Genomic DNA, 21,983 nt, shown 5'->3' on the forward strand with positions numbered 1-21,983 from the left:
CCAACCTCCCAAGTGGTAAACACTGGCTTTAAGAGAAAAAAGTTTCACTAAAGGGAGAAAAAACTACAGCTCCTCTTGGCCAGAATGAGTGGAAGTATCTTACTAGTTGTTTTCATAATCTTATCCAAAGAGTTCCATCAAGACGCGATCAAGAGGGTTGATTTTTTGGAAACCATTTTAGTAGCACAGTCTGCAAACTCAAGCAATCCTTACAGAGAAAGGACACATTCCATTCAGTCTGGCCTCGTTAGCATTCCTCTGTCTCCCAGAAGACTTCGTCAGGGATGAAATAAAAATGATTATTCAACAACTGAGGGCAGCACTGTAAAGGTAGTGCAGACCACTAGCTACTAGGGTGCTTTGGGGATAGCATCTACAAGTTATACAGTGAATTCTGCATTCCTATGACTAAAGTGCATGACTCTTGGTGGCTCGGATGTAAAGCGACATGATTAAAGTGACAATAAATACTATCTTTAAGGTGCTAGTATTTTATAACGATAACCCACTTCAAAGCATCCATGAGTCATCAAAAATCCCAGAGTCTGGCAACTTCCAGTGTGCACCTGTCTGACTGACAGATGACAGGGTTAGGTACACACGCTTAGGCGGAAGTTCTATGTCGAAACAGGGATCAAATCATCCTGCTGCTCCTGCTAAGTCGCTTCAGTCGTGTCTGACTCTCTGCAACCCCATAGATGGCAGCCCACCAGGCTCCCTCATCCCTGGGATTCTCCAGGCAACAACACTGGAGTGGGTTGCCATTTCCTTCTCCAACGCATGAAAGTGAAAAGTGAAAGTGAAGTCACTTAGTCGTGTCCGACTCTTAGCAACCCCATGGACCGCAGCCTACCAGGCTCCTCTGTCCAGGAGATTTTCCAGGCAAGAGGACTGGAGTGGGGTGCCATTGCCTTCTCTGCAAATCATCCTAATATTGGTGAACAAGTTCCTTTCCAGTTTGTCTGGTCTTTACTCCATTATTTTGAGAAAAAGTGATTTTTTCCCCCTCCACTTAAAGTCTGCTCATATTAACTGAATTTTAAGACATCCGTTTTTATTCAGGGTCACAGGCAAGGGACAAGTTTCTAAATGATGCAAATGACAAAATATCTCCATCTGATCTCACAGATGCCAGTTGAAAAAACAAAAGCAGAGCTTCTAGCAGACAAGAGCTTCACTGAGAATAAAGAAAAGATACTGAAAAAGGAAAATAAGAGCTGTCATTCCCAGGGGTGGCAGGCCAAAAAAAAAAGGCGGGGGTCCTGATAATCATTTCTCTGAAGCCAAGTCACTCCTTCACAAATGACATGTTAGTGATCAGGCCACACTGATGTAGCAGCTGTGTGACTGCTGGGGATCATATATATAGCTTCTTGTGCCTGCTAACAGCAGATCAAGAAGAAATGATTCCACATTCTAGAATATTGTTGTTCAGTTGCTAAGTCATGTCCGACTCTTTGCGACCCCGACCCCATGAATTGTAGCATACCAGGCTTCCCTGTCTTTCGCTATCTCCCTCAGCTTGCTCAAACTCATGTCCATTGAGTTGGTCATGCTACCTAACCATCTCATCTATAGCTTGGCTTCCAAAATAAATTTGGGCCATTCTTTTCCCTGAAACACCAGGTGGTGTAGTCCAGCTATTTCAAAGCGGACCACTAAGGTAGTTAAATGGAGGGACTGTGGACTGGGGTCTAGCCTGATTAGTGCTCTGAAAAATACTTCACAGCCCAAGTGAAAAACGGGGGGCATCTGAGTAAGGAACAGATCATGTTCATGGCCTTGCAACTGTGTACAGCTCTTTGCTTCTGAAACAGGTAGAATATTGTCTCCTGGTGGTGATCTGAGAACAGAGTAAGATCAAGAGGAGGCTTTAGAATTGAGAGAAATGCTAGAAAACCAAAGGAAAGAAAGGAAAAACAGGTGAGAGATAGAGTCTATCCTCCATGTGATCCATGTTCCAGGGAGTTTTGAAAATATTTTGATGCTACCTAAGGTTTCAGTTACAAAAACAATCAAGAACATTTATTCCCACTGACTCGTCTGAGCTCATCATGATTTTCCCCAAAGGTTTTTTATCTAACAAATCATCAGCTTTTGGAGATGGAGGCTACTTGGTGAACTTGTATTTGAGAGGCCAATCAAATGTAGCAAGAGCTGAGCAATGGCTGCAGAGTTTGGATCGAGTGATGTGATGGATGAAGTACAGAAAAATTCTGGTGAGGGGGTCACCAGATGTTGGACCCAGAACTTGACCTTTCCCCTTGAATGCTTTCCTAAGAACCTGATTCATGAAGCAAGGCTTATCTTGTCTAACACAAGCATTTGAAACAAGAATCACCGTCAATGGCAGGTAGGAGGAAACCTCTTTTTCTGGCCAAATGGCCTTTCTACTTGGTCTGTGATAGAAGGGGGAAAAAAAGTCCTAAGAAGCAATTTCACCCAAACTGCAGTCCCAAGAATCAGTGACCGTAGACACAATGGACAGCAAGCATGTCTGGCATCACAGTGCCAAAGCCTTCCTTACCCGCAGCTTTTCCTCAGTCTTGGTCGATTGCTTACAGTCGGGATGCCAAACGGTAGAACCTGGAAAGACAACGCACGTCTAAGAATGAAGGAAATGGAAAGCAGCCACAGTCCTATTATACAGAACTTCTGAGAGAGGCCCTGTGCCCAAGTGAATCATGATAGCTCAAATTCCAGGTCAGTTTTCTGCATCTAGTCTGAGCTTGTTCTGTAACAGTTATAATCCTAGACCACAGAGACCACTCATTTGGCACAAGAGTGTTTTGATGAAAGAGACATTTAGTTCTCAACTGGGCAGTGTTTTTTTTTTTTTCTTTTTTTCAAATGCTATCATTATCCTTTGGGAACTTCCCTGGTGGCTCAGATGGTAAAGAATCTGCCTGCAATGTGGGAGACCAGGGTTCAATCCCTGGGTTGGGAAGATCCCCTGGAGAAGGTCAGGCTACCCACTCCAGTACCTGGAGAATTCCATGGGCAGAGGAGCCTGGCAGGCTACAGTCCATGGGGTCACAAACAGTCCGTATTGAGCAACTAAGTTTCACTTTTCACTCTCATTTTTCTTTAAAAGTAATGTCTGTGTACTTCCCAATATCTACTTTTAATTTCAGAAATATAAGCCATAAGCCATGTTTACATAACATCCAAACAACCAAGCAATTCAGATGAGGGCAATAAAGTCAAACCAGATCATCTATATCCAGAAGCAAAACTCACCAAATTTTTTTTTGTTGCTTCAGTTATACAGTTACCTACATAGACACAGGAAATCAATCCAACTAGCAGAAAGTTTGAAACTTACATTACAAATCCACAAGTTTTCCTTTAACTTTTAACCTTTTAGTTAACTTTAAAAAGGTCTCCACTTTTAAACTAGTGAAGTTATTATTTAAGTGTTGTTTTCTGGTCCTGGGTCAGTGACTCACTATATAGGAATTTAAGGTGCTTTCTTAGATGGTACCAATATCACAGAACTAAGCAAAACACTTATATCCAATAGAAAGCTCTTTTCTTATAAGATTTCAATGCCTGCCTATGCAATTTTTTTTTTTTTTTTTGCCTAGGTATACAATGTATGTAATTCATGGCTAAGGTCTATATGTAAGTCCTATGTTCATGTAAGAATATGTTCAAATGTGGGAATGGTGGAAGAATTTGAAGAGGGACTTAAAAAGACTTAAGCAAATAGTTACTAAGTTGAAAGCAGGTTTTTTTGCCTAAATTTGTAAATTTATTCTGGCTACATTTAAATTGTTAAAAGAGTCATGAGGTTGTCTGAGCAGGACAATGTCAATGATATAAACTTAATATGAGTCTCTGTATGAATATTTTATGTTTTACATTTCACTGTTGAACTCTTTCTCTCCTGAAAAGCTATCAAATTAAAATAACTCTTGAATTATTTTACACCACTGAGCTAAAAATACTATTAAATTGATGACAGTGTAAATACATTTTATATCAGAATAATACTTTAATCCCTATTTAGCAGTCATTTCTATCTCGCTTAACCCAGGGCCAAAAAATCAAACCAAAGCCAGACAGACAACATAGTCCATTCAGCACTGGCTTTTACTCTGAGGCTGGCTTCAAAGCACGAAAATCCTCTTAACGTGGAGAGCCGGGGGGAGGTAGGGTGGGCGGCAGGGCCGGAAGCAGAAGCAGGGTGCACTGTCGAGGTTCCACTGAGTGGACATCCTGGCCCAGAACCCTAGGGGTGCACAAGGCATTGAACTGTCCTCCAGAGGTTAGACACACAGGGAATGTAAGCCAGAGAGAACATGAGATGCTGGGGAAGATGAAACTGCTCACTGTTCAAGGATGTGCCGGGAGCACAGGCAAGAACACCAAAGCCCAACTCCAGGAGAGATTGACGATGCGCAAATTCGGCACATAGCCCAAATTACCAGGGTTGTTTATCTATAGTATGAACGTGCTGTACTTGGGCACAGCCTGAAATCACCCTCTTCACTCAGCGTGCAGAACTATGTGAACTTACAGAGGTGAGCCCAGAGCCCTGAGTCTCAGTTCTTAGCAGACACTCTTGGGGTGATGACCACTCCTGGGTCTTTGATGGTGAGTGCTGTAACTGACACATTCGGATCTAAAACAGAGCCTGGAGACCAACTAAAGAATAAATCTGCTCCATGCTGAACATGTAAAGTGACACCTGCCTATTGCTCTCAAGGATTCACAGTTTGTCCTGGGGGGAAACGTGTCATACAAAGCCCATATGAGACCACAGATTTGGGGCTTGTCACTTGCCTTCATCAGGCCCTTTAAAATTCAGTGAGATTTTCCACTGTAATTTTTTCAGAGAAATCATTCTAAAGCTACAAAGGATGTCTGGGTTGTCAATTTCTCACACAGCTAGCGTTCTTTAAGGGGAGAGCAGCCAAAGCTTTGATCTAATACTCAAGAATCGTTTCTGGAGATTTTTCTTAGTTTCATAAAAACAAAAATCAAGAGCAAAGCAAACCATTCATTAAAACTACACATAGTGTTACGTGCAGAGATGAAGAAATGACATGCAAAGGCCAATGAGAACCAGTAATTAGCAAACTGAACAAGCAATAGCTCTTATATTCTTGCTAATTTTACTGATCAGCCCTTGTCTATTTAATGACTCTTTCCTGCTAAAAATAGTAAAATGCTTGCACAGATGGTACTGTTTGACTAGAGGAGAATCCTTCCCCAAAACTCTCTGAAAAGCTTCAGAATTTTAGAGGAGATAAAAGCTAATCATAGCTGTAAGTACATAGGGAAATTTTCTCAAAATTATTTTCATTAAAAAAAAATTGAATGGCCCTCTGGTAATGAGCACTTCCTTGGCATCAGAAACTTCTCAATTTCTCTATCAGGAACTTTGTGTGTGTTTACTCTCACTCTCTGGCCTTCTCTCTTTCACTATGACAGCGATCTCATCTTCATGGGATGAAGTACATCTGTGATGTAATTCACCAAATATGAGATTTTCTTTTTCCTAAAAGCCTGGATAAGAGCATACTGGGAGACCCCCCCTAAATCCTTCTCCCAGGATAGTAAAGTGAGAAAAAAACAAGTTTTATAACCATCCAGTATGTAACATTTCTAGACATTCATTTCCTCTTTTGATCTTTTGTTTCCCAAGCATATTCCTGGGGGTTGGGTGGGAGGAGGCCTAGCTGATCTTTCCTCTTGCCTTATCTCCATGGCATCAAGTTCAATCCATTCATCCAAAAGCAATCCACTCGTTTGTTAACAGCCTCAGGGGCTCACCGCCAGCATGTCAATTGGTTGGCTGATTAATACTAACTGATGAGGTCACATTTGGCTACATTCATTTGGGATCTGGGTAGCCTTGCAGCTAATGAAATGCCTCCTTCTCTTAAAAACAAACAAGCATAGCCCGGTTTTCTCTCCCCGGGTGGGGAGAGGTTATTGCACTCTCCAGACCACCTTACCTTGAAGATACATTTCCTCTCCTTCTGTGAACATCTGGGTGCACTTGCTGCATCGTGCACAGCTCGGGTGGTAATGCTTGTCACCCGCCTGCAAGAGAAGAGGTGGGAAATGTTCAGTCTATTGCTGGGTACTGTCCCCGCCTCTTCTCTGCACATGGCAATTCGAGGAAAAGAGAAAAAAGCTAAAGGTGGGAAAGATAATTGCCTGACTGACCACACTTCTCATACCAATAGCCCTAGAAGCTGAAGCCGATGGCATCGGCCCCACGAGGGGCTCAAAGATCAGTGCCCGTGTCTGCCACGTGGGGCTGCCTTGCCTCTTGGGGTTTCTGGCACCCAGCGGTTTCTTGGCTTAGGCTGTCCTGGATAGTTGCCAATTACACACCATGTGCCTGACATGCGTCTGCTCCATCTCCCCAAAAAGTTCACCTCAAAAACATTAACATCCAAATTGATGTTGGAGGCCAAGGTTGGTTTGTATTAAAGCTATAGAAAGAAAGGATCCTATTTAGCAGGTCCTTTTCTAGCTAAACAGTGTGAAAATAATATAATCTGCCCAGCTTACATCAAGATGAGAAAACCATAGTAAAAGGTATCACCCACTGCTTTTTAATTTCGGAAAGAGCCCTAACTTGCCTCTCTGCCGCTTATAAGAATCTTCTGCCAATGTCTCATTTTAATTGTTTTCTGAAGAAGGCATTTTATTGAGGCAGCTCTGCATTATTCATGGACTTGTCACTTTCTTAAATAAGACAGATGCCATCATGACAGGTGTTGACTTCCCCAAAGCGAAATGTCACTGGACACAGCGACAATTCTCTAGACAGGTGCCAAGTCACATTAGAGTCATGCTCCAAATACACGCCTGACAAAATGAAATCCTTTCGCTCATAGTTTAGCAGAAAGTCTCACCACCTAAAAATTATCAAATGTACTCTGCAATTAAATCCTGTCATCAGTCAACCGTGAAAACACTTCTTTTGCATTAACTGTGGGCAAGGCAGTGCTGAGAGCCTAGAGTTAGAAGTGGCTTCACCCTGTGCCTGCGTGAAATCGCCACAGGAAGTCAGGTCAGGTGGTGATTCCTTTCTCACACCCTCCTGTACGAACTATGAAACTGCTTGGCCACTGGAGTGTGAAATGGTGGTCAGCTACTCAAGATAACCCAGTGGGGAAAAAAAGTGGAAGTTATTTAAAACTAGAAGCCAGGAATGAATTCTTTTCAGTGGTGCCTGCCAGAAAATTCCAGAAGTGGAATTTTGTTCTTATCCATACAGCATTATTTATTTATCTGGGGTGGTGGGGGGAAGGGTATAGGATATGTTAACACAAAGTGGCTCTTTGCCTTGGGCCAGCCAGGGTCCCATGTGAGTGAAGGGAGGAAGAGAGCAAATATTACTCAGTGCTAAACGCTGTTGAGTCAGCTGGGAGATTAATGCTGGGAGGTCCCAGGCAGTGAGGACAATCTCTGAATTCTCAAGGAAAATGTAGAGGAGACAACTAAGACCCCTTGACAGGAGTCTGGTGTAGTCTGCAGTGAAAGGCACACCCTTCAGTAAGCTAGCGATAGAAATTTCTGCACGCTGATAAAATGGACCCATCATACTTAGTGCTGCAATGTTAGAGACATTCTCATTAAAGATAGAAAGCAGGCAGAGATGTACACTTTCACCAGTGTTTTTCTTTACTGTTTTTCCTAGCCAATGTGATAGATCAAGAACAAGAAATAAGTACAAAGGTCACTAATAAAAGAGTTCAGTCGAGTAGCTAGATAAAAATTTAACACCTATGTAAAAACCAATAGTTTTTCTAGTCATTAACAATACAAATTAAGTCTAGGTGATGAGAAAACAGGTCCCCATTTGTAAATAAATATTTCAGTGCAAGATCTACACAAGGAAAACAGCTGAATTTAACTGATGGGCATGAAAGACTTAAATAGAGACATATGGTATTTATGGCAGGAAAAAATAAATACCGTGAAGTTGCCAAATTATGTCAAATGAACCTCCGAATGCAACAAATTCTCAATCAAAATACGAACAGGAGTTTCTTTTATGTAAACTGACAGGCAAATTTTACAAGTTTACACAGAAGACAAAAATGCAGAAAAATGTAAAAGATTATCATCCAAAATATACAACAAGCATCTACAATGAAAACTAAATGGCAATATTGGCAAAAGGCAATTTCTGGAGGAAATATAGATTACCCTAAAAATAAAGAATTAGCTCAACCCCATCAGGAATCATGGAAACACCATTTAGAAAAAGAGTATTTTTCTTCAACAAATTGGCAAAGATAAAAAGAAGACTAAGGTGAGGGACTTCACTGGTGGTCCAGTGGTTACAAATCCACCTGCCAATGCAGGGGACACGGGTTCAATCCCTGGTCTGAGAAGACTGCACGTGCTATGAGGCAACTAAGCCCATGCGCTCTAGAGACTGTGCTCTGCAGCAAGAGAAGCCACCGCGATGAAAAGCCTGTGCACCCCCACTAGGGAGCAGCCCACACTTGCTCCAACTAGAGAAAGTCTGCACGTAGCAACAAAACCCCAATGGAGCCAAAAACAAATAAATAATTAGATTAAAAAAAGACTAGTGTGAAACAGGCCTTCTCACATACTGTCAGTGAGCAAAATTCCTTTTGGAAAGCAATACTTATTTAATGTGTGCACACTACTCCCTGATGAACAATTCCACGTGTAAAAGCCACTCTACAGAAATTCTCACACCTGTGTCCAGAAGTATTAAGGATATGTGGTGTGGGATTATTTATAACGGCAAAGAACAAGGAAACAGAAGCCTAGATAAGAAAGCGGTGAAACAAAATATTGACTCATATATAGCCATTAAAAGGATGAAGTAAACCTACATATACTTACATGGAAAGAGTTCAAACTAAGAAGAGAAAAAACTCAAACAGAAACACAATACCTATGATATGGCCACATACAGCTGTGGTCAAAAGTGTGGAGATACTGAGTAAGCCTGACTGGATTGAAATGCAATTTCAGCACTATGTGGTCCTATGAAGGCGGCAATCTCTCTAACCTTCACTTCTACACCTGTAAAATGGGTAGAATAATAGCATTTATCTCATGAAGCCGATGAGAGAGGACTAGTATATTTCCTGGCATGTCCCACTCTCGCCAACACTGACCACCAGTCCTATAAGTGAGGCACAGTTACTATTGTTTAAGCCTAAGAAGACACACACACACATTTTATATATATATTTATATTGATTTTCTATGTGTGTGTCCTGCCCAGAGAGAAGGTGGGGCGAATGCACGCCAATTAGTTTTCTGTGGTTCCTTGTGGAGAAAGAGGAAAGAGTAGAGGTGGGACCCTAACAACTTCCTTTACGTGTTTCTGTATTGCTTTGATCTTTTACAAGAATTCGTTTTTATGTTACTGTGTAATAAGGAAATAAAAACGAAGAAGAAAAAAGTCCATTGTCTTCTTGGAGTCGTTACATGATCTTGGGCAAACCACAGACTCTTGGAAAATCTGCTATAGAGATGATGGAGTTGATAGCGACAGGGACAGTAAAAGGGAACATTTTTATTGTGATGATTCGGTGTCAGTCGCTATCCTCCATACTTCATAAACATTCAGGCATTCGTTTCACAAGAACCTACTGAGGTTATTACTCCCCACTCTCCAGATAAGGAAGCTGAGGCTTGGGGAGGTTTAGTAAACTTGTCCCCGGTCACACAACTAGAAAGTGGTAGGGCCAGGGTGCGAACCCAGGTGGTCTGACTCTGGAGTGCGAGTCCCTAACCAGGATCATAGCTAATCGCCATATGGTACCTCACGGCTGTATCCACCTCACAGGGATGCCAGGGTGAACGACTGAATGACATTGACAATGCTGTGATGCACTGCGTAAACCAATAATAGGAAAACGACGTAATGAGCTTCTGAACAGAGGTGGTTCTAGGACCATCCACATAAAGAAGGCTTGCTAGTGTGGTCTGGGATGCTGATAAAAGGCTCTCTGGATGCCACCCTTGCCCAAGGACAGGCATAGGTGAGTAGCTATTACATGAACTGTCACACAAGATGGGTGGGAGGTTCGGGCAGGGCTCCTGTGGCAGGGCTCCGCTCTGCAAATCATTAGTAAAAGCACTGCTGAGAAACACTGCCAGTGTAACTCCGGGGGCATCGGTCTTGACCTGTGTACTTGCTTCATCCCCAGATGCTCAACATGTCAGGAAATACAGAGAGCCAGAATCGAAGGGCAGTTGCACAGCTGTTCAAAAGTCTGTCTGTGCCACAGTGCAGGCCTGGGGGTGGTGGGGGGAGGGCACAGGGTCGAGGGCTTGAGATAAGGGAGCCCCCCAACCCCGCATGTGTTTCACTTCTTCTTACATGACAGTTCTCAGACAAGCCCTGTGTGCAGGGCCAGGAAAAGTACCAGAGCTGAACACAGACAGGGTTATATGCAAAGTAACCAAAAAAAACAAAAACCAAAAAACGGATGTAGCTGAGTCCAAAGCATTTAAATTAGAGTCATTTTTAGAAGAAGGAAAAGTATTTCAGATAATGAGCAAAATGAGACTAAACAGCGCCCATGGAAGAATGAAGAGGAGCCCACAATTCAAGTGGAGAGGAGGCTGTTGATTGCAAACTTTTCAAGCAGTGTCGGCTTTGCTGTGACAGGTGACTCCATAAATGATGCTTACCAAGTATCTGACCCCAGACTCAACATCCTGCAACTCCAGCTCTGCCCCAGCCTGACAGACCAGATGTGTCTTTGGGACTTCCTACAGTCCTGTGGCAAATGGTGACTTTTCATCCATCTTTGTACCTTGCTACTTAAAAAACTACAACCTTATTTACTGTCACACATTCAAAATGTATACATTAAAAAGCCTACATTCGGACTGGCACTTAACTCTAGTTGAGTTTTATAAAAGCACCTGCATACACAAAGTGCTAGAAACTGCCTGCCTTTAACAGTGCTGATTAAGTCACGCTTCTGCAGTTATTATTTCTGTTTAGTTGATCTCTAAATTGAAGTATAAACTTTATCATACAGGCGAGAATTCCATCTGGGGAAACACCATCTGCTACAAGGCAGAATTTGGTGCAAGGCACCAAATTTGTGAAACTTACTATCCGGAAGAGGAGAAAGGAGCTCTGAGCTCCTTGTGGACACTGGGTGCAGGAAAAGGGCTACAAGATTCCGAATCAGGAGACTGGGGTATCATTTCTTTATTTCTTATTCATGAGACCTCCATGATGTCACTATTTACCGTCTCCAAGGCCCTGGCCCTTGCTTTGTAGAAAGTGAAGGGCTGCTGCTGCTGCTAAGTCGCTTCAGTCGTATCCGACTCTGTGCGACCCTGGACTAGACAATTTCAAGTCCCACCCCGCTGTAAGATTCTATGATTCGGTGTAAAATCCCACCCCTCTCCAAACTTTATGTCAGTGTTGACAAAAAGAGCAATTTGGGTAGAGAAAGGACCTTCTTGATGGCAGAGATTGGAAATGAACCAAAGACCCCATAGTTCTGAAAGCCAGAAGGAGTTCTGGTACCCTAAGCCCTGTGCTGGGATAACAGACCACTGTGGGCAGAAAAGACAACTGCGATTACAGACCCCATCCTTGACAGATAATTCTCTTAGCTCTGGGATGGCTAACTGTCCCTTTCAGTTTCTCTCTCCGCCTTTACCCCCCCCCCCCCTCCATTTCTTTTGTAGTACTTTACTCCTGATACAGCTCAGGAGATATGGAACAGGGTCCCTGAAGTCAGCCTTCAGCCATTTATAGCTCAGACCACACCTCCTTCCCCAAAGGACTTCCGGATGCTTATCGGAGTAGGCTGTGATCTGAAAACAATGAAACAAAAGCCTCAGAGGAAAAGAAAAATCAAAAGGTTTCACTCTCAGGCCAACTTGTTCGCTGTGATGCGAGTTTCTCAGTAGATGAGGACAAAAGAGAAAATGGGCCACTTTGGTCTCACTGGGTTAAAAAATGGCCACATACAATTGTCACTAGAGAGGCAAGGTTTCCTGATTCTAAATTAGCCACAGGCTGTGAACCTCAACCATGGGCTGCGGTTCCATAGGGCTTGCTCTGTTTCAGGCGTGGTTCCCAGGGCTCTGAGTGACAGGTCTCACACAGCCCTGTGAGGGACGTGTTCTTTTACAACCATGTTCTTCAAACAATGAAACGCTCAGAGAAATGAAAACTCAGAGCAAACAATTTCTCCAAAGCTCCCAGTGCTTCCACAAAGCAGAGCTGGGCTGTGAGTCCTGACTGCCTGACTCCAGGCCTCCTCTTGCATAAACTGCCTCCAAAAAGCCCCAAAGGGATACTCACAGGGGGAACCTCAGTTCTGGAGCAGCTAAGCAACTTCCACACTGATTTCACTGATGGCTGGAAACATCCAAGCAGTTTTTCTTCTAAAAAGCCTTGAGAAAAATGGAGGGTGTAGACTAAAGGCCACTGAATGAAGTCATTTTCACAGGGGAAGTTAAACTATCGAGGTCTAGGGTGGTAGACCTTTTTAAAAAAGATCTAACTTGATTCAGAGATGGTGTTCAAAATACCCCAAAAAAGAAACAAATTGCTTTTCTGTCCCTGCATGCTAAGTCACTTCAGTTTTGCCTGACTCTTTGGGACCCTATGGACTGTAGCCCACCGGGCTCCTCTGTCCATGGGATTCTCCAGGCAAGAATCCTGGAGTGATTTGCCATTTCCTCCTCCAGGGAATCTTCCTGACCCAGGGATCAAACCTGTGTCTCTTACAGCTCCTGCAGTGGCAGGCAGGTTCTTTATCCCCAGCGCCACTTGGGAAGCCCCTGAGACTGTTGCAAACATGGCTCTGGTTGATGATGCTTTCAGATTTAAGGACACACAAACGTTTGGAGGTCAGTGTGTTGGCCTAGATCAGGGGTTTTCTAACTTTATTGCACATAAGCAATACCCAAGAGACTTCTAAAAATGGGTTCAATGGCCCTAGGGTGGGGCACAGAGATCAGCTTCTTTTATTTTGTAAGCGCTGACATAAGTTTATGCAGATCATCATGAACTGGGGAAACCTCATGGTAGATGAGGAAGCCAAAGGTAGCAACAAGGACGTTGCTTCCCCGGCAGCTGTATGGGCGGGGAGAGAGGCAGAACCACACTAGTTCCTGGCGTTGCTCCTGAAGAAAGGCAAGGTGGGGCTGACTCAGCCTTCTTTGCATTTGCTGCTTTTTCCCTTGAAGTGGGAGAGGTTTCCAATGCAACCGGACTAGCTTGATCTCGAAGTTACCACTCACCTGTTCCGGAAGGCTGTTTTTCCTGATTCAGCATTCTGATTGGGCAGGATAATGAGGGTGTGCCTTGGCCCAAAGTTTGGATCCTGGGCAAAGATTGAATAAATCAGTCTGCCCAGGCAGCTTGCACGAAGCCCAGAGGGCTCTCCATAAGTCTGCAAAGCCAGGCTGCACAGGGACTAGCATCCTGCTGCCCCATTCCCTCACCAACCACAACCCCAACAGTGGCCCCTGCTCCAAATATCAGGGGGAGGGTTCCCCAGAAAAGATCGCAAAATGGTGTGAAGAGATATCCACAAGTGCACTCCAATGCTCTGGTTCCCTTTGACCAGCTCAGAATATAAAAGGATAAAAAGGGCTGCAATATTCTAGTGGAAACGCATACTGGCCTTTTGCAAGTGATTGCTGCAGTCTTTATCTCCTTTTAGATATCTCCTTCAAGGATCTTATCTCCTTCAAAGAGATCAAACCAGTCAATCCTAAAGGAAATCAGTTCTGAATATTCATTGGAAAGACTGATACTGAAGCTAAATCTCCAATATTTTGGCCATCTGATGCCAAGAACTGACTCATTGGAAAAGACCTTGATGCTGGGTAAGATTGAAGGCAGGAGGAGAAGTGGACGACCAAGGATGACATGGTTGGATGGCATCACTGATTCGATGGATATGTGTTTGAGTAAGCTCTGGGGGCTGGATGGACAGAGAAGCCTGGTATACTGCGGTCCATGGGATCTCAAAGATTTGGACACAACCGAGTGAATGAACTGAACTGAACTGAACTGAACCATCTCCTTCTAAGGAACTCAGTACAAAACTTTCTCAGTAGTCTTTGCAGTTTAACAGTACAAGATAAATGCTATCTTTAGATGTGTATATTCCTATAAGACCTTAACCAGCCTCTTTAAACTGATCAACAGGATCAGTGTAATCGCTACCAAAATTCCAGCCAGATTATTTGTACATTGGGAGGCTGATCCTAAAATGTACATGGCAATGCAAAGGACCTTAGAGAGTTAACAATGTTGGAAAAAGAATAGGATAATGGTAGAGGACTTAAACTACCTGCTTTCAAAACTTATAAAGCTATAAGTAATCAAAATGGCATGGTATCAGCACTGAGATAGACATAAAAGTCAATGTAATGGGAGAGACAATTCCAAAATAAACCCACACATTTATGGTCAACTGATTTCCAATAAAGTATCATAGATAGAGAAGGGATGTTTTCTTTTAATAAATACTGATGAGATAACTGAATATATATGTCCCATCAGATCCCTACCTTACACCATACACAAAAATTAATGTCTAGTAGATTACAGACCTACATATAAAAGCTAAAACTATAAAACTACTAGAAAAAAACATAAGATCTTTGTGACTGCAGGTCAGGCAAGGATTTCTTAGACGTTATACGAAAGCATAATTATAAATCAGATGTTGTCAAGATTAAAACCTTTTTCTCTTCAAAAGACATCAAGAAAATGGAAAGACCTGCCACAGACTGGAAAAGATTTCTGCAAATCATATTTCTAAAAAAGGAACAGCCTCCAGAATATATAAAGAACTACTAGAGTGCAGTAATAAGAGGCTGCGCAACTCAGTTAAAAAGTGGGCTAAAGATTTAAACAACACTTCACCAAAGAAGATATATGACACATGAAAATATTTTAAACATCAGTCAAGCTAATAAAATTAAAGCTTCAATGAAATACTACAATGCAATGAGCCAACTACAGAGCAATGGCTATCATGAGAAAGACTTTTCCATAGCACATGTTAGGAGAACATGAAGAAAGGGGAATCCTCATCGATGGCAGGTGAGAATGAAAAGCGGTGCAGCTACTCTGGAAACCTCTTTGGCAGTTTCTTGAACAGCTGAATGTAAATCTACCAAGTGATCCAGAACTTCCACCCCTAGGTTCCCAACTAAAAGAAATGGTAACTTAGGTCCACACAAATTCTTATGTGCAAAAGTTCAGAGCAGTGTTCTTCATAACAATCCCAAACTGGAAATAATCCAAATGACTCTCAGCTAAACAGATAAACAAAATGCGGAACATTCACAAAAGAGAATACTGCAAAGTTACTGCTTTTAATGAAAAGAAACAAATCGCTGATACATACAACACAGATGACCCTCAATAACTCGATGTCCAGGGAAAGAAGCCAGACGTGGAAGACTACATATTGCATGATTCCATTTTCTACGAAGTTTCCAGAAAAGGCAAAAAGAAAGAGGCACAAAGTAGACTGGTGCTTGCTGGGAAGGGGGATGGAATAAGACCGAGCAAGGCTGACTGCAAAGTCAAACTGAGGTGATGACAAAGTTGTAAAACTGCATTGTGCTCATGGCTGCACAAGCGCTTAAATGTAATAAAAATCAACTGTATCCTCACAATGGATGAATTTTATGGTATGTAAACTATTCTTTAATAAAGACAAAACAAGAAAACATTGATGGGTTGGGGAAAGACCTAATGGGAAGACCCACTATTTACCTCAAGGCGTGAGTGCACTCATTCCTTTGGTGGGGGCACAGATTCCTTTGGAAAGTTACTGAAAAATGAAAGATTTTTTTTTTTTTTGCAGAACAAAATATACCTGCATATGTGTGCAGTATTGAACTGATAGCAGTTGTCCAAAGGATTGAACATTTTCAAAAGGATAAGGAAACAATTGTCTAATGTGCTAATCAAATCATTTCTCTTTCTTCAGAGGGATCACTATTATTCTGTATAAGACAGAATCGCAGAGAGACTGAGTAACTTGCCCAGGAACTCACGAGAAGTCGGAATAAAAACCTGGGCTATGACATTAACCTTAGTGTCACTACTAGGAATCTCTCAGGCTTGGTTCTTTGGTTATGTGCTTTCATGCACAGTATTTAATTGCAGTTTTCTCTGAACTTTTGAAGTAGGTGACATCGTTCTTATTTTATAGTGATGAAACCTAGGCTCAGAGGCCAAATGACTTGCTGTGCCAAAACCAAGGTCACACAGCTAAGCGTCACAACTAGGAAACATCCCAGGTCCGTGGACACAGGTTCGATTCTCTTGTACCAATATCGCCACATCACAGATAACACTGCTTCCCTTGTTTCAGAAATCCTAGGCAACTAGAAAAATAACGCATGTATGACACAAAAAGTTGGTCAAGATGATTGAGACTGTTTTGTTAAGACGTGTTGTAGAAATTTTGCCAAATTTCAAGGCAGAGCAAATAACAACACTGAAGGCAAAACATAAATCGGAAACGCAAGGATCTCCGCATTTGAAACTGACCTCTTCTCCCTGGTATTCCTGCAGCCCTGGGCTTGGACTGCCCCATGTGTTTAACGTTGCCTCCTGTTGTTATGGCGGGGCTGGCTGTACCATCCCACTGCCCACCATGGAGTGGAAGGAGATGGGCTCCGGAGCTCAGAGAACCCAGGGTCTGCATTGCAACTTTGCAAATGGTGTGGCCTTGGGCTCTTTTGGGGATTTATTTCTCCATCTGTAAAAACTGGTATAAGAAAACCTGCTGTGGAGGATTGTTATGAAAATTAAATGTGTGTATGTCCTAAGTCACTTCAGTTGTGTCCGATTCTTTGTGACCCCATGGACTGTAGCCCGCCAGGCTCCTGTGTCCACGGGATTTTCCAGGCAAGAATACTGGAGTGGGTGGTCAGGCCCTGTTCCAGGGGATCTTTCCACCCCAGGGATCAAACCCACATCTCCTGCGGCGTTGTAGACCCATTCTTTACCACTGAGCCACTGGGGAAGCCCAAAGGCAAGTTCAGTTTATACCAAAGGAAGTATCTGGTTCCCCGTGCAGGGGAGCTTGCTGCTTCTCTTTCACGTTAGATTCTACATCCTTTTACAGATGTGGTCTACACCCATGTCATCAGAACGCTAGGATCTCTCTTGCTTTCCATAGAGCAAGTTCTCTAGGAATGTCAGGTGAATTAACAGGCCAACAGAAGCCCTTATCCCCAAACCTCTAGACGGATGAACAACTGTTTCCTGAATGATTATGGCCCAAAGAGAATTAGGTGGTGAACTTCTGTGCCCCAGCTGTCATGTCGGTATTTACTCGTTTCCAGACACTATGCTAAGCAAACCACATCCCACCTGACTCCCCCTGCAATCCTGCGAGGTAGGTATTATGTCCATTTAACAGATGAGGAAGTTAAAGCTTCGGAAGATCAATCAGTCACCCAAGGTTACTCAGTTGGCAAGGGCTGGAATCGTAGTCTGAACTCTGGTCTGTTCAAGCCCAGACTACACTCACCACCACCAGGCCCTCCAGCCTCCCCTCCGCTTAGCAGCTCCATTCATGAGCGGAGACCCTCACTGAGATCAGCCCTAAAGAGGCGCATTTCCTATGACTGTACAGCATCATCTTTCAGCTTTTTCTTTTTTTTTAAGAATACAAATAAAGTCTTATTGTACCAAATCAAAGTCTTCATATTTTATAGTTTGCTAAGGCTCAAGGAAGACTACACCATTTAAGATCTTAACAAAAATTTTACGTTCACGATCCCTCCCACCACTATTCAAATTGTGTGCTCAAATGTTATAAAACAAAACAAAAACCCCAAACCACAAATAACACCAAGTCCTTCAAAGACAACTCTCCCAAAGTTATTTCTTGACATAGGTGATCTTTGTGGCACGGACAGTGTGATCCTAAACCCTTGCAAAGCAGCCCTGGCAGTTCCAGCCTGCCCGTCATTTTCAAATCCAGTAACAGCCGTGTCACGTGTCCCCAGTACTCAATGTACTTCCTTAAAACCAGGAACTGACTGATCCAAGCAGCATGGATTAAAGTCATCTCACTAGTCTCTCTGATAAGTTATTAAGGAATACAACGCAGTTTAGAGGGTAGCCAGGGACCCAAGGGTTTGGGGTTGAATTTCCTCAGATATTAGCTGAACTTGGCATTCCCTGACCAGGTGTTTTGTTTGTCTCATTACAGGTTCACCTACAGTTTGGCTTTTGTCAGCAAAAATACCAAGCATTTTACACATTGCATCACAACGTTCTCCCTTACAAGGTAGGCAGAAAGTCCTGAATGCGCTTTCTTCCCTCCTCCTTTGGAGCAGGAAAGAGGTATGCTGTATTTTCCTTAAGTGTACTTCTTTGTTGACGTAGAACATATACTGAGAAAAGCACACAAATCATACATTTCCAGCTCAATGAATTGTCATAAATGCAACACAACCTGTAACTAGCACCCAAACCAGGTAAGAGAACGTTATCTGTACCCACAAGCCCCTCGATGCCTTCTTCCAGCCACTGAATTCTAATTGCTATGCCAGCTTCTAACTTTTACCTCTCTTTGAAGTTTACATAAACGGAAGCAGATATGTCTGGCTTCTCTTGCTTGACAAGGGCTTCCCTGGTGGCTTGGATGGTAAAGAATCTGCTTGCTATGGGGGTGACCCAGTTTCGATCCTTGGGTCAGGAAGATCCCCTGGAGAAGGAAATGGCAACCCATTTCAGTATTCTTGCCTGGAGAATTCCATGGACAGAGGAGCCTGGCAGGTTACAGTCCAGGGGGGTTGCAAGGAGTCGGACACGACTGAGCGACTGAAGCTTTCACTTTTCTCTTAATCAACACCATGAGAATTATTCACAATGCTGTGTGTACTTGTACTTCACCACGTCTCATGACTGCACAGCATTCCTTTGGGTAATTATACTACATCTTATTATCCATTCCATTCTTTTTTTTTTGGCCACACCATGTGGCTTGTGGGATCTCAGTTCCCCAACCACGGATCGAATGCAGGCCCTTGGCAGTGGAAGCACAGGGTCCTAACCATTGGACCACCAGGGAATTTCCTATCCATTCCACTCTTGATGAGCATGCTGGTAGCTTTTAAATGTTGGCTGTTCTGAACTGTGTTGCTGTGAAAATTCCTATGTCTTTTAGTGAATTACATACACATTTCAGTTGTACATATACATAAAAGTAGATATATGACAAGGTCATTGGGTACGTTTATGTTCAGATTGAGGCCTGCCAAACAGTTAACCCAAATGGCTTTTGCCTTTTATTACAATTTTAATCTGAGAGGAATTTGAAGGAATTAAATAAGAAGAATCAAATTAAGAGCGCTTTACTGACTAGATTCCCAAAGTGTTTTTCTAACCTCTGTGAAGTGATTTTTTTTTTTTTTAATAAAATGGTTTCTCAGTAAAAGCTCTGCACTATAATCTCATCAGGTATCCATTATTCTGGGACCTCCAGAGTGCCACTGAAAAATATCCAATTCTCCTTTTATCCTCATCTTTCTGTTGGTAGAATCCTTTGAACTGATGGAGAGACGTGGATGAAATGCAAATAGTCCTCATGTTTAATTCTGAAATTGACTCAGAATCAGCAGGCGATGGTGGACTCTGCCTGGATCTCTCTGCATAAGTCTTTGTCATGAAGTTTCAAAAGTGACTTCTAGTTAGGACCAAGGTCCACTGGAAAACGTCAAAAAAGAATTGGGATTGGAAAGTTGAAAACTTTGGTGGCCACTAAAAGATTTCACTTTTCCTCTTGTGATTGAGCTTAAACATTTCATATCAACTGTTTTTACTGTTATCTTTTGCAATTGTTTTGTAATTGAATGTTAGTACCTTCCCATTTAATCCGCCCAGTGATTTGGGGGCACACTTCTGCCTATCTATGGGCTAAGAAAAGTCTTCAAGGTTATAGAACTCGGGTTCAATCTAGAGTTTTAATTAAGTCCATTCTCCCTTTCCACCACATCCAGGTACATGTCAAGGGTCAGAAAGAGTGCAAATTACTTTGGTGACTTGGACAGCTTAAAAAATAATAAGCATTGTCTTTCCTTCTTCCATAAATTCTCATGTGGAAGTACAGCAGCTAACCACCCTGGAAAGATCCAAGGGAATCTTTGAAGACTATCTCTTGTACAACAATAACTCACTTTGGGCAATAATTATAGAAACTGTAGGTAAGAAAAGGATCTTCCGTTCCTGGGGTTTCATCAGAAGTCAGTTGGGTAGGGTCCATTGGCTTGTTTTAGACATTGGGTTGCCCCAGTTCCTGAATGTGCAATGTCAGGCCTGGTGAAAGGTGGATCTTTGAGAAATCTGTTCAATTGAACCCTCCACTGAATTTTCAGAATGATTGGATGCACTGGGACCTAACTGTTCATGTCCCCCAATCCTATGCACTTTCTGAAAAGGATTGTACGTTCTAGAATGTTAAAATGGTGGAAAAGCACTGATTCTGCCTAGTGTACAGGACTGTTATGTAGGTAAAAGAGATGTTAATTACAATATATTCACCTTGAGTAATATGATACAGGGAGACAACGAACTAGGTTGCAAAACCCCAGCTGATTCTAGGCCATGGACCCGAGAAAGACAGACTCTGGGAATCCAAAGAGATATTCCTGCAAATATTGAGTAGAATGCCAGGTCAGCTGTTGCTTTGCAGGTGGTAACAACTATTAGCATAACTCCAGGGAAGGACAATAAGAAACTCTTCATGTTTCTGCTTTAATGCAACCTGTTTTTTGAATACAGACACCATCCTATAGTCAAGGTCAAAGGTTTGACATCTTTTCCTTTCTTAACACCAGGAGATAAATATTTGCCGTCAAGTTCAACATTCTTGAAAGTTACTCCCAATTGGATAATTATCTCTTGTGCAAGGGCAAACACTTACGGTTTCGTATTGCTCATGATCTCATTCCTGGCCTCCTTACCAACCCAAGAGCATGCTGGAGTCAGAAATGCACAACAACAGCGATCCAAGGGTCTCGTCACTGCCTGATGCTCCAGGGAAAGCAACGATCAATACATGTCCTGATGGCCAAATAGCACAAGTGCATGCTCAGGCGAGAGGGAATAGGAAAGAGCGTGCAGCTCCCCTTTATTTATCACCTTAGTAATGACTTTGTAACTTGTAGGAAACATATAGAAAGCAGGGCTTTTTAAATTAAAAATATTTAAGCTTGTTATACAGTGTACAGGAAATGTCTTCCAACTCCATAAGATTCTCGTTTGTCAGCTGCTTTTCTTCATCAAGTTGCTATCTCTAAAGAAAATTCCAGTTCTGCGAGTTTTACCCTTCACCAGCAATTACAAACATTTCTCCATCCCATCTCATTCTTTTTCCTTCCTTAATATTTCTAGCTGAATGTAACTCATAAAGGACTTCACAAGAGTCAGAAAAGACACAGGGCCTTGTACATAGCCCTTTCCTTGCTTTGGGGTCTTGGGTGATCCTAATAAGTTACTTCCACTAAAACCATGGCTCTGAGTTATCACCTCTTTTAGAGATGGGTCAGCTCTGGGTTGCCTACAGCCCACTATCAGACTAAAAATATTTTTTCTTCCCCAGGGTTAGAGAAGTCGTCAGGGTGGGAACCAATACCAGAGCAGTCAGAAAAACACAGCTTGCTTTTAAAAACATCCTTGTCTGATTTCCTCTCCCACTGTGGCTGGACTTTACCTCCTTTAACAAACAACCAAGCCTTTCAGCCCAGAATCTTCAGGGCCCAGCCTCTTACCATTTCCCTGAGAGTGGAGGGGAGGGGTGCTCTGGCCGTCACTGAGTATCAGGGCTAACAGTCAGTAGGAGAAAGAAACAGAGGGCAAATTAAATTCTAAGATGGAGGGGGAGGTGTATGAAAGCACGCAGGAGCCGGGGTTTAACAAGACCTAAATCAAAATCCATTTCAAGCAAAGCTCTTGCCCTTGGATGACAACCAAAATGTTCCTGTATCTTGCA

At 42.6% G+C, this 21,983-nt stretch overlaps 1 protein-coding gene across 3 annotated transcripts in view; it reads right to left on the reverse strand.

The window, feature by feature from the left end:
- Nucleotides 1-21,983, reverse strand: part of ABLIM1 (actin binding LIM protein 1) — a 331,820-nt gene that overhangs the window by 44,071 nt on the left and 265,766 nt on the right. For all 3 annotated transcript variants that reach the window (XR_011252152.1, XR_011252151.1, XM_070289452.1), the window contains exons 7-8: nucleotides 5,967-6,054; nucleotides 2,528-2,586 (exon numbers count right to left, since the gene is read on the reverse strand). Coding sequence is in view for 1 of the 3 variants with exons in the window: in XM_070289452.1 (XP_070145553.1) it covers nucleotides 2,528-2,586; nucleotides 5,967-6,054 (147 nt within the window). In the remaining 2 variants the exon portion in view is untranslated. The remainder of the gene's footprint in view (nucleotides 1-2,527; nucleotides 2,587-5,966; nucleotides 6,055-21,983) is intronic.

This window comes from Ovis canadensis, chromosome 22 (genome assembly GCF_042477335.2).
Source record: "Ovis canadensis isolate MfBH-ARS-UI-01 breed Bighorn chromosome 22, ARS-UI_OviCan_v2, whole genome shotgun sequence".
In the NCBI taxonomy this organism is placed as follows: domain Eukaryota; kingdom Metazoa; phylum Chordata; class Mammalia; order Artiodactyla; family Bovidae; genus Ovis; species Ovis canadensis.